Source organism: Drosophila bipectinata, chromosome 2L (genome assembly GCF_030179905.1).
Source record: "Drosophila bipectinata strain 14024-0381.07 chromosome 2L, DbipHiC1v2, whole genome shotgun sequence".
Classification (NCBI taxonomy): Eukaryota; Metazoa; Arthropoda; class Insecta; order Diptera; family Drosophilidae; genus Drosophila; species Drosophila bipectinata.
The window spans coordinates 10,684,089-10,697,694 of record NC_091736.1 but is presented as its reverse complement, the minus strand read 5'-3'; the positions used below and the strand labels follow the sequence as shown (position 1 = coordinate 10,697,694).

The window sequence follows — 13,606 nt, the reverse complement described above, 5'->3', positions numbered from 1 at the left end:
CACCCATATATACATTTTGCCCCACCTCCTGCCTATCCACTTCTTGGAAGTAGAATAAATACAACAAAAAAGCAAAGCAAATTATGTGGAGTCATCAATGGCAGGCCAAGCCATCAGAATCGTAGCATCTCGGCTCCAGAGTGGGAGTGGAAAGCACGCAAACTCTGAGATGAAGATCTGACTATAGCTATGGCTCTGGCTCTGGGATGTTGGCCATTGGTGGCTGTTATATGGCCGAGAGTGCTGGGCAATTTTCTGAATGCAGCTGGGTGTCTAAATTACCTGTGGCTTAGATGGTCATGAATTAGTCTAGTGAGAGATTCATCTGTAGTTTTTATAAATCATTGATGGGGATTGCCAGGGTCTTACTTGATACTTTTCTACAAAATCACACATTAAATACTAAATACAAAAACCTAAAATAACAAATAAAAGTATTTCCTAAACCCAACAATAAAGAGATCACGACCCGTTCACTCCCCAATTATCACAATAAATCCACCATAAGAACCAAAGAAAACATTTACAACCTTTGCAGCATCTCTTGGGGTAATCGTCTCATGTCATGCCCATTAGGTGTCGATCAATATCGGACGCAATAGCGATCATCTGGACCGATCGGTTCAGACAGGATTTAAGCGTAAAATCGAGTGCAATAAAACATGCAGAAGGCACAGCAAGTGCCCAGGACTGTTTTCAATCAACAAAGAAAGGACACGCTCAGGAGATCTTCAGGAGAAGATGATCGCGAGCTGTCCATGATGATCGCCGAGATGATCACGGGACTTACAAGAGGGAATTTTGGAACCCAAGAGAACCCCGAGGCAAACTCAGGACCCCGCTCGAAGCGTATCATTTTTGCACGGCACATTAGTTGTTTTGTGAAACAGGAGGCCCATAAACGCAGCACAGTGTTGCAAATTTTTATTTGGAAGCAATTTTCACACCCTGCAAGGGACAAAACCGGGAAACTCGGGCTCCGAAAAGTCATGCAGCGATCGGTGCTGACCTATGTATGACCCCTGGCCAGTGGCGGATAGCTGCTGCTGCTGCTGCTGATTTTACCAATTCTGCTGACAGGACACAGCGTTGCTAATTCGACCATGCTCTCTACCCGCCTGTTGACAACTGAGCAACCCAACGAATTCATAGATCCACAGGGCTCAGAGGGCACAAGGGCGGAGGGAATCCTACAACTTGCAGACGCAAAGTTGCAAATGATGCCAAATGATTGCCGACCATATAAATTCCGATTGTGAGCGATTAGCAGGACCAGGTACAGGACCTCCTCCTGCTCCGCCTGCGTTTTAGATGCGCTTCATCGCCAGGCGATTATTTGCAATTATGAGCCTAGATTTTACACTTTTAGGGAAACAACACCCACTCTGTCCCGAAAGGTGTAAGAAACTGAAAATGTTTAGGCCGGAAAAAGTTTGACTTTTCGACTTGTTTGGGAAACTCCTTAAAATTCCAGCATTCACTTTTTGTGCAATAATTTTCAAACTACGACAAAGAATGCACATATATATAACCCAATAAAAGTTTGACTTCTCGACCAGTTTCCCTAACAAGCTGCTATTTTGGTAAATTATCCTTGAGACACCAGCTCCTTGTTGGTAGACCAGACAGTTGTCCTTGGGCATAAAAGTCCAAGGACGCACACAACACTGCTTGGTTTCGCCTCTTCAAGGTTGAGTCTCTCGGGGGTTTTGGGTTTGGTTTGTTTAGAATTGTTGTGGCGTTGTTTTACGCATAGATATTATATTTTGATGGATTAGCCATATCAGATTGAAGGTCGGAACTTGGTTAGCCTCGAATTTGTTACGAACTGTTTTGTGGTGGCTAACCAGTGTACAAACTCGATACAAATAGAGTAAGGAAATGCCTAACAGATTGGGATTATTTTTAGAAGACTTTAAAATAGGTTTGATAATAATTTAACTGAAACCAAATGGCTCTTTAATGATTACTACCCATTAAGAAATTACCACTACTGTCTGTATCTGGCATTATTTAATAAATAGACCCATCAGACTATATCTGACCGATTCGGGTTGGTTTTACAACCTCCAAAAAGAGGAAAGACTATACCGGGAGAGTGATGATCGGTACCTACAGCAGCGCGGAGAAAAAGTTCAGATTTTATGATTTATTTACATTCCAGCCTTCTGTTCTTACTCACCCGACGAATGTGAACGTCTGGGAGTGCGTGTGTGTCTCATCATTTGGTTTTTCCCGAGCAATAAAATTAATAAGAACGCGCTAATTTTTCCGGCCCCGGCCCCGACCCCGGCCCCGTGGCCTAAGCAAATAAATGCACAATTTCCTGCAACTCCTTCTTTACCCTTTTCCTTTGGTTACTAACTCTTTTTTCCAGCGCCCAGACTGTGCTAATATTTGCCAAGGGATTTTTGGCCTAAAGCGACTAACGGTTCGAGTTCCATTGGCCATTTTGTTCTTCCTGTTTTTATTTATTTTCAATAATTTTATATTTCCTGTGCTTCAAAATAGAACATTAATAGAAAAAATCCATTTATATTTCGTTTAAAATGGCCGAAACATAAAAGAGAAGGAGTTGCCAGAAGGGGAAATGGGGAAAAGTAGAGGGGGATACCTGCCTTTATTTAACAACACACATATGACGCCGCCACTGTCCAATTAGTGGAAGCAGCCGGGTTATGGTTAAGGAAAAGGTAAGACATAAAGTCAGCTCTGAATGTAATGGCCCAAGTGTGAGAGAGTTGGCTGCATTCGAGCCAAGTACATAAGGCTGCAGACGACTCCGAAAAATCTACTCCGAAAAGAGGCATAAAACTTGTTCTGGCCAAGAGGGCATGTACACACAGGCAACAAACTAAGGAATTTCTTGTGGTATTTTTTCTAAATAAGAGAAACTATTTAATTAGTAATTGTTACTTATTGTTAGTAGGAGAATTTTAAATTCTAGAAACTACTTTTCTACTAGAGATACTGATATATGTATTACTAATGATACTGATGATGAGATGATGATGAGATACTGATGATAAAAACGAATTGAAAAACATGCACTAACATTTATTATTAGTTTTAACTATATAACTATTAGTTATCAAATAAAACTATTTCACTACATTTAAACTACAATTAAAATTTAAATAGTAATAAATATTTCCATTAAAAACTAAACAGAAAAATGTAAGTTACTCTACCATTACTCTACCAAAGGTATAAAAGCCAAACCTCTAACACAAAACCCCCTATTATCCATCAAAATGATTAGTTTGAAACCGCAAATAACAAAAACGGTAAGCATATCAAAGCAGCCATAAAAATTTAACTTATAAATGCCTCGCGAAAAAAGGTTAGCCAAAAAATTGCCACAAATAAATATAATTAAGTGCATTTGCCCGGCTGAGGTTGATGCTATTACCAAATTTCATCAGATTGCGCAAATAATCTGGCAATACAATCGATTATTATACCGAAAATGCCGAGCAGCAGAGTTTTTCCATTTCCGCCATTTCTTATTGGGCGATCCCAGCTATATAAGACGCACACAGTCGCACCGAGATATATATAGTCCGGATAGAGCGAGATGTGATACAACGAAGAGAAGACACGATCGTGTAGGAAGTATAGGTGGCAGGTATAGCCGAGCTCTTCTGGCGCACGGATAAGCATGGCGTTCGAGCCATTGCTCCGCCCCACTCTAACTGAATGGAATATAGCGATCGCCGATCGGGTGTCAACCGAAAAAACCGAAGACTGACGAGGCGATCGGAGCGGATCGGGCATCTCGGAAATCGGGTCGCTGCTGACAAACGCAGAGTCGTTGGAAAGAACGCACCGTGTGTTTCAGTTAAGTGTTGGCGCTTAACCGGGCAACAATCTTTACTCCTCCGCTCGAATCGAATTAAACAAGAAGAATCGTCGCGTTAAACCAAACTCAAGCACCGATCTACTATATAACTAGAGCAAGCCAAGAGAGTGTTCTTCTCGATTAAGTCTATACAAAAACACACACATCAACTATTTGGGAAAACTCGCACAACACAAGTCTAAGATTGTTGTGTGTCCCATGATTGCCGTGTGATCATCATCGCCGGTCTTCGATTTCGCAATTAATTCCACAAATATGAGCAGCAATATCGGCATACGCATGCTAATGATGATTATGCCTCATTTATAGTGCGCTAATTGAACGCGAAATTGCTCGATAAAATAAATATAACCCTAACCATTCGCAAACAAATAACAACAACTCAACGCAAAATCAAATATATATCAAATAATATATTAGCAAGTGTTAGTGAGTGTGTGCCGTTCAAACACGAATTTAACAATAATGGATATCAGCTATATCTTTGTGATCTGCCTGATGGCCCTGTTCAGCAGCGATAGCAGCATCGTTCCCGTCGAGGGCAAACAGAAATCCGGCAGGGGCCGGGGCTCCATGTGGTGGTAAGTCCGTCAAATATTTTCCATTAAATGCTCAATTGCAGTGACCAATTAGCGGTTGCTTCCAAATAACTTAAGCAAACAGCAGCCGAAAAAAAATAAAATAGTATAGGTGCCAGATGTTGGAGAACAACAACAAGGCACGCGCCCAAAAAAGTTTTTGAGAAACATTTCCCACCGCAACAAACATGCCTCCAAAAAGAAAAAAATAGACCCTATAGGTCTTGAGCGGTCACGCACTAAATGCGGAAGCCACAAAATGCACAATATAAAATAAAGCTTCAACTTCTTGAAAGATGTTGTTTTTTTATCTTTCTGCCTCTTCCTCTGATGAAAGCAATTAAAAATTCTAAGCGCGCATCCAACTTTTACTTGGGACGAAGTCTGCGAGTGTGTATGTGTGTGTGTGTGACACAGTTTAAGATATGAATGGAGATTTTTTTTAGAAGAATAGTAATACGAAAGATTTTTGAATGAAAGCAACATAGTTTTTTTTAACTTTTTCACAAAAAATGCATTAAAAAGGGCTGAACTGCAGCCGTAGGGAAATCAAGTTCGTTGTCTAAGTCTTTTGTTTTTCTTCAAGAAAAAATCTTGAAATAAAATGGAAAAAATTTGTAAAAATTAAATTCTAGATTTTTTAACAACAACAAAAATATTAAGAGGCCTGAATAACTTAAAAATAAATTTTTAGACAAATATTTTATTTTTAACCAACTTTTATTTGTCATAACCCACAAAAAGCTTCCATAGATTCCCCAGCTGTGATGAGTTGTTTGTTTGACTTTTATCATGTGCAAAACTTCAGCTAAGCCTTAATAACTTTTTATAACGGCATAAATTTCCGTCTCAACAATAAAAAATCAACACAAATACATAAAAAAACAGTCAGAAAAACACACACACAAGTAAATGTGACTTCGGATTGCCGTCGCATAAATCTCGGTTGGGGAATCGTTTTAATCCGCCTGGGAATTGAAATCGATTGGCACAATCCCCCGACCCGTGGCAGATGTTACACTTTCGATCAAGTTTTTTGTTTTATTTATGAACATTTTTATTAATTTTCATCGCATTGCGCAATTGTTTTAAATGGAATGCCCGTTTTATTCCCACCGTAATCAACATTCAATTGAATTGGCAATTAATTTGCATTCCCAGAGGCCTGTCAATAAACATTTGGTTATGTTTATTTATTGTTTGTTGTGCGTACAAGTATAAATAAATATATATATATATGAAAATATAGATATGTATATGAAGCTACTAATGAAGCGAGGAACATGCTGAAAAATACTATAAAGATCAACAATCGAAACAAGAAAATAAATTATGACAGGTCAGAGAGGAGCAAAGCGTTTGCCGACAAGTGCCGGCAAATATTTGTCTATCTGAATAGTATATGTGTATCTATGGATAATACCCGTGTGTGTGGTTTATGCTTGAGTAACGCCGGCAATTGACGTGCACCGCCCAGGCCGCACGGACAGAAAAGCCGCAAAATGAAAAACCGAAAAAATAATACACACATCGAAAAGAAAAGCAACACCGTCTCTCAAGTCAAGTGGAAAGACACACAAAACCCTGGAAAATATGACAAAAAACCAACCCATAACCAAAGACAAAGATGTCATGGCAATATATATGTTTCAGCTGTTGGAAAACCCTCGATCCCCACATTCCCATTCTCATAATTAGGCGCAAAAACCAAGCCAAGCATTAAATAGTTTTGACAACCCATTTTTTTTCGTTCTTCTCTCGATTGCTCTATTAACTCTTGGGTTTTCTGGTCCATTTTCTTTCAGGGGCATTGCCAAGGTCGGCGAACCAAACAACATTACACCCATTATGTATATGGATCCGGCCATTCACTCGACACTGAGAAGAAAACAGCGACGTTTGGTCCGAGACAATCCTGGCGTTTTGGGAGCTCTTGTCAAAGGCGCCAATCTGGCCATAAGCGAATGTCAGCACCAGTTCCGGAATCGCCGCTGGAATTGCTCGACGAAAACCATTTCGAGGGGCAAGAATCTATTCGGAAAGATCGTAGATCGAGGTAAGTTGTAAAGAAAATTAGAAAAAAGGGTGCGGATTAAATTACAAGATTGCAATCTTTCGGATACAAATTCAAATCTCATCACATGCGGGTATAATTTTTGTCAGCAATCTCCTTCAAATCTCAATTAGCTTCTTCAGGATCCTAACGATCCCTGAGAAATATGATCTATGCAACAACTATTGCTGTCAACGCCTTCGTTTTAACAATATGTGCAGTTGCAACTAGAAAACAAGGCAACTAAACACAAATTGCTTGCATAACCAACTGAAAATCCAGTTTTTTTTCCTTCGGTTTCCACTTTATTTATGTTATGAAATGTCACTCCCCTGGACCTCTTACTTGGTGGCGCTTGTTTGTTATTGTAATACGATCTGAGCACTTGGTAATATGTATATTTTATACATATATGCATATATGGGTTGACTACCCTTTTGAAGAGGCCACTTTCCCTCGGACAAGGAACAAAGAGTGCGCATTGTGTGCTGGCTGCACTTGCTCCACTTGGATTTCAGCGCGTTTATGCTAATGAGGACAAGTTGGCAGCACCACTGAACTACCAAACCACTGGGCTCTAAAGGACAACCAGACAGACGACACAGACTGTTGTCACTCACTCAGTCAGTCAGCTAGTCAGTCAGCCATTCAAATCAATCAAACGTGCTTGTCGTCTTCGGGGAGTTTTGTTCGCCTGCTGCGCCAAACAGCAAAATCCCAGGAGAACAACTCCCAGTTGTTCTTATATCAATGTAAACAAAAGTCGCGCATGCCCAGATCTTGTCCTGCCGCGTTTTTAGCTAGAATTGCAGTCGCCTGCCGTTTTATTAGCTACCGTTTTGTCCTGCTTCCTGAAGATCCTGTATACTGCAAACTGAAAATTGAAAACTAAAACTACCTGGTGTGATGGCTCACAGATATATACAGAATGGATATGGATATGCATTTTAGGGCGTGGCCAGCGTCGCGTGGCTTCGATCCCTTGCGACTGTCAGCAGCTGACTTTTATAGCCAGGCTCTTGACCTTATCAAGTTATTTTGACTCTTCACTAACATCCTTTTTATGAGCCCCTCTTTTTTTCGGCAACTCTTGACATTTTATGGATTACTTAAATACAAGACTGAGAGAGAGAGGAAAAAAGGGAAATTATTGCCCTGGTGACAGCTTTTTATCGCAGCACTTTCATCGCTTTCCACAATCAAATTTTTAATGTTTTTTTCTGTGCCCTTGGCCCTAATTAACACCTACAGAGAGCACCATTAACACTTGGGGTTCGAATGCTAACCGAACGGAACCAGTGGCTCTAAAACTAAAAATTCAAGAAAGAAATAAACCCTACCAGCGGGGCACACCAGATTCCAGGACATAATTCATACAGCCTGTCGCCGAGGGGACTCTTTGTGTCCACTTTTTCGGGTTGGGCTTAGGCTTCTCTAACTTGTTTTCTAATTGGTGACACCTTGTCAATTTGCCACGCCACACGCTTTAACAGGCTGTCTCTATTAGTGATTTCTCGTCGGGGGTAGAGATTTCCGTTTTTGGCAATCATCGGTTCGTGACGAAGCCACCCCGGGTGTCCTTGCTGTATTCCTGTGGGTTTTATATCAAGAGGTCTCTTAACTATTCCTGGAACTGCTGTCACTAAGCAGCTTATCCCAGCGATGAGCTCTAGTCCCTCATACTTTTCATACTTTTTTTTTGGCAGTTGCTCAGCTCGGAGATCAGCAGGCTAAATCCTGCTCCTGATTCTCCTCCTTTTTGGGCTACTCTGGGTGCTCTCAATTTCAATCAGTTTGCGACACGCCCACTACCAGCGGAAATCCGTTTTGGCAATTATACAAGAAATAAAAAAAAAAATAAAACCATATCGTATTACACATACGGAAATTTTACTTTTTTTTTTTGGTTGCTCCATTTTGGCCACACCCCGCTCATTTGGCATTTCTTTGGTTAATTGCCCAGGGTACTGGTACGTAGGTACTCCAACCCCCGATCTTTTTCAATTTATTATCTTTTGTTCGCTATTTACACAAGAAACCACGAAAGGAGAGTACGAAATGCAAACACCAAATAAAAAATAAAAAACAAAAACGAAATTACCTTTCTCGTTGTTTTTCGCTTCCAAAAGGTAACGCGAATTCTTGCTAAGCTAATCACCAGAAAACAAAGTCACCAATGACTGTGTCACGCCTCTGTACTGTACGCTACGGAGTTCCAGGGGAAAATCCCCTACCACCCACGCCCCTGCGAGCCCCTGGATACTGAAGCCAAAACGTTTGCGCATGCGCCGCTTTCTTATCGCGGCCCAAACATCTTGCACATATTTACACACAATTTACCTGTGTGCGCCTTAAATTTTGTTACAAACGTGAAATTATTTAAGGAAAAACGAAACCACCAACAACAAACAAACAAACATTAACCGGGAATTGAAAATAAAAAAAAAGAGCATGGTGGGAGAAACAAATCATTTCTTTTCGGTTTCGTTCGTGGTCGAATTCCAGGAAATCGAAATCAAAAGCGGCGAAAACCAAGCGGAAGTTGTTTGGGTGATATAGCCTAGCATGGGTATACGTCAATCGTCAAGTGTAAACTAGTCAATCATAGGTACATCAATCAACACCTTGGATTTTTTCCAAGGCGAATGGTAATTTTTAGAATGCCTCAAAAGAACAGAAAACATTTAATTTTAAAAATGGTTCTTAAATATAAATCTTAAGTTTTGAAGTGCTTGACACTCCACACACAATTCATTTGTAGAATTCAAAAACCCAGTTGACAGTCCATCCGCTTACTCATACTTTGTACCCAGGAATTTCCAGCTACCTGAACGGAGAAGATACAAGACCAAACCCTATAAATATATATCATATCTTGAGCTATGAACTGAGGCGAAACCACTTGAAAAATTATCTGCAACATGTAAATTCAATTTTCATTGTTCTTTATCTGTGATGGTCTCCTCGGACTCTCAGGCCAGAAAACTGAAACAGAAGCGAGGGTCCGCACGGAGGCAGTTACTAAAAATAAAAAATACAAAAAAAATTTATATGGGGTATATGGAGAAAAAAAGAGGGGAAACTGTCCACTCGACTGGATTGTGCTGCGATGGACCGAAAGTGTTAAGTTGGAATTTATAGTTGAGCGTTTAATCTGTGTCAGGTTTTGGTGGGCTCATCTCTCTTTTCCACTGTGGCACGGTGGCATTGATAACTTGAAGTGTCATAATTGACCAGACTTTGGAAGACAAGTGTCATTATTCATAACAAAAATTTTCATAAAGAAACGCTTGCCCACGACGACGAGGAGGACTTGACTTGACTTGACTGAGATTGAGATCTTGTCTTGGGGGATTGTGTGTTGGCCAAGTGGAACACCCAGAAGGCTAAGAAAATAATGATGGCATTGAAGGAGAAACAATAATTCAGTTGAAATATTAATTAAAATTTGTATATTAATCCTAAAATTTATATTATTTCTTGCAGGTTGCCGTGAAACTAGCTTCATCTACGCCATCACCAGTGCGGCTGTGACTCACTCCATTGCCAGGGCCTGCAGCGAAGGCACCATCGAGTCCTGCACCTGCGACTACAGCCACCAGTCCCGATCTCCCCAGGCCAACCATCAGGCTGGCAGCGTGGCCGGAGTTAGGGATTGGGAATGGGGTGGTTGCTCTGACAATATCGGATTCGGATTCAAGTTCTCCCGGGAATTTGTGGACACTGGCGAGCGTGGTCGCAACCTTCGCGAGAAAATGAATCTGCACAACAACGAAGCAGGACGAGCGGTAAGTTTTATATTTTTACAAAAAAAATTTGAGATTGTTTTCTCAGGTTTTTAGTAATAAGTAGTCCTAATACTCGAAGACTGGCTGCCATGGGGCGATTTACGACTGGAGCGCTAATAAAAACCAGCGACAACAATTTCCGTCCCCGCAATTAATTGGAGCCGAACGCCAATTGGCCTAACTGCCAAGGAATAAGCTCTCTTCCCATCTCTTTCCCTACCACATTTTCTGTCTCTTTTCCCAGGGGAAACAAGTATATGTGGGGGATATCTGCACTCGTTTGCGCTTGTGTCGCTCGTATATTAACTCGTTGACAGCTTCCAGTTCCCCTCCACATGCAAAAAAATAGTAGGACTTTGGTTTTTTAGGGGTATAGTGGCACAGTGGTGGATAAATCCAGAATATTATATAAATTTAATAGGAAAGTTGGGGTTCTAAGAATCTTGCTAAATGATTGTCCAAACAGGACATTATATTGTGGAATATATAACTTCTTAGATATCATTTCAACCTATATCTAAACCACTGTGCAACTCCTCTCCTGCTGTCCGTTTTAGTGGGGCGTAGAAAGTAGCTCACTGCGCCAACATCCAACATTCAGCATTTAAGATGCAGCTTTTGCGACTAGAGCCGTTCGATGCCGATTCCACCGGATCCGGGTCTAGTCCTCTGGCCTCCTCCTTGCACCACTTGGGACCCATTTTAGAGTGCAGGGCCCACCATCTGTGTTATTATTTTATTACTTGTTATGGGCCGCAGCTCCATAATCATTGCGATCGGCACGATGATGATCGTGGGGCTGCTGCTTTGGCCCCCAACTGCGTTGATTTCTTACTTTTGGTCTGCGCAGCATCAGCAGCAACAACAATTACAACATGCAACAACGCAGCACAGCTCAGCAAGTTGCAACAACATTTATTGATTTTTAATAACTGCAACAACGTGGCAGGCGGGCCGCCAATCTCCCAGCCAGTCAGTTAGCCAGCCAGCCAGCCAGCCAGGCAGCCAGTCAGACAGAAAAAAACAGCAAAATAATTAAGTGAAAAACATATTGCGAGTCGAATCGCAAGGAGCCTAATAAAGTCATACTAATGAACGATCTCTCATGATTTTTTATTTTTTCATTTCATCTACAGCACGTTCAGGCGGAGATGCGACAGGAGTGCAAATGCCACGGCATGTCCGGTTCTTGTACAGTGAAGACCTGCTGGATGCGATTGGCCAACTTCCGTGTCATCGGCGATAATCTGAAGGCTCGCTTCGATGGTGCCACCCGCGTCCAGGTCAACAATCATCGTAGTCAGAACTCCATACCCGTCATCAGTCCCAATGCTGTGGGTTCCAATGCGGCAGGACCGAATGCCCTGATGCCCCAGTCCGTGGTTTACGGCGAGGAAGAGGAACGCATGCTGAACGATCATATGCCGGATAGTCTGCTGCTGGAAAACAGTCATCCTAGCAAGTCCAACAGCTTGCCACAAGCTGGTCAGCCCAACCGAAATGGACATCGTAGGGGTCGCAAGCACAATAGGTAAGGATCTTCATCCATTTTTCTTCTAAATGTTCGATTCATTTTAGAATTCGAAAGAATCCTTTACAAGATTATACAATATACTAACTTTTGTTTATATTTTTGTCTCTCCTTCAGATACTCCTTCCAACTGAACCCCCACAATCCGGAACACAAGCCACCAGGCTCCAAGGATCTGGTCTACCTGGAACCCTCGCCTAGCTTCTGCGAGAAGAACCTGCGGCACGGAATCCTGGGCACACACGGGCGGCAGTGCAACGAGACCTCGCTGGGCGTCGACGGCTGCGGGCTGATGTGCTGTGGGCGTGGCTACCGAAGGGACGAGGTGGTGGTGGTGGAGCGGTGCGCCTGCACCTTCCACTGGTGCTGCGAGGTCAAGTGCAAGCTGTGTCGAACGAAGAAGGTCATCTACACGTGTCTGTAATGGGGCATGCCCCACACACCCCCTCTCTATAATAGCTTGTCCCGCCCCGCTCCACCCCCCCCTCTTTGTATGTGTTATGTATTTTGTCTACGCTTAGCCTTTGTTATTAGCACTTTAAGAGCCTAGACTATAGCTTAGTTAAAGATGCAGCTAACCCACCCGGAACAGAAAACAAGGAAGCCCCCCCTTAATCCTTTATGTCACACTCACTTTTTTTGTAGCAGTATTACACAGGAGGAATATAAACGAGTAGATTTCAAGAAAAAGTGAAAGAGTATATAAGCCAGAACATGTGTTTGCCCAGTTTTTAGTGAAGTAAGCGAATGATATAAATAATCCCTGGAAGAAGAAACTATTTTGTAAATTACAAAGCCCCTCGATTTTTTACCCACTAGATATAAAACTTAATTTTAATTTAGCTTAAAGTTTTTTTCCAAGCGCGTCCCCTTTTTCCTTCGCCTCTGTCGTATTAAATCGTTTTTTATTGAAAACAAGACTGAAAATTTTTAAATAACGCGCATCTCTCCTTCTCTGTTGAACTGCTTGTACTGCTTGCACACTGCTTTGGCCAGGACCAAAATGTATGCAAAGTGGGCAGGACGAAAGGTCCTTCGAAAAAAAAAAGAAAATTACGAAAGCCAGGGCTGGAAAATGGAAAATTTCTATGGAATAAAATACGAAAAACTCCATTGCCTGATCATACAAAATCTATTGTGTAAATAATTAAGCTTAAATTTTTAATTATAGTGTTTTAGGCTAAATTCAAAATGCTTGGAATTTATGAAATTTTGCACATAAGAGAGAAAAAATCATATGAAATATTATTTTTTTTATACGAATCGCATTTTAATTTATAATCTCCCCACCACCTGCCTTTTTCGGTTGTGCGTTCTCCCCGCCCATCGTGCCCCCTATATAGGTATTACTAATTAATTAAATTCACTTAGCTGGCTAGTTAAACTATACATATACAATTAAGTGCACAATTAGCTGATACGATTATAATATTTAATTAATTTATACTAGCTCATAGACATTCAATTCTGTAAAGTATTAATGCGAAGGAAAACAAGAAACAATGCTGAAACTAAAAAAAAATCCAGCGAGAGAAGAAAAATGCGAATGCAATCGAAATAAAAAATCGAAAACCGATGAATGAGTAAAAAAAAAAAAAACAAAAAAAAATACAATTACAAAAAAAAATTCAAAGTGGAATTTATTTGTGCAATTATTTGCGGGCAATTAGTCTGAGAGAGGTCAGGGCTGCCCCAGATCCCCGTTGATCTGGTATGGTATTTTTTTTCAATATATTGTAATATTGATTTAAGGTTAGCGCTTCGTTTCCCAGCGAAATTTTTTTGTTGTTGTTT

The 13,606-nt window shown here is 41.1% G+C and overlaps 1 protein-coding gene across 1 annotated transcript; it reads left to right on the top strand.

Annotated features, from left to right (window-relative positions):
- Window positions 1–3,821: 3,821 nt before the first annotated feature.
- Window positions 3,822–13,366, top strand: wg (Wnt family member 1 wingless). The gene is made up of 5 exons (XM_017243470.3): window positions 3,822–4,443; window positions 6,246–6,496; window positions 9,980–10,281; window positions 11,418–11,812; window positions 11,930–13,366. Exons 1-5 carry the CDS (start codon window positions 4,328–4,330, stop codon window positions 12,234–12,236), a joined length of 1,371 nt encoding a protein of 456 aa, XP_017098959.1. The 5' UTR covers window positions 3,822–4,327; the 3' UTR covers window positions 12,237–13,366.
- The last annotated feature ends 240 nt before the right edge of the window (window positions 13,367–13,606 follow it).

Bases quoted from the DNA above. Each gene is read 5' to 3' on its own strand.
- wg (XM_017243470.3), top strand. From the start codon at position 4,328: ATGGATATCAGCTATATCTTTGTGATCTGCCTGATGGCCCTGTTCAGC. The intron at 10,282-11,417 runs GTAAGTTTTATA...TTTCATCTACAG, and splicing joins ACAACGAAGCAGGACGAGCG to CACGTTCAGGCGGAGATGCG. The intron at 11,813-11,929 runs GTAAGGATCTTC...TCTCTCCTTCAG, and splicing joins AGGGGTCGCAAGCACAATAG to ATACTCCTTCCAACTGAACC.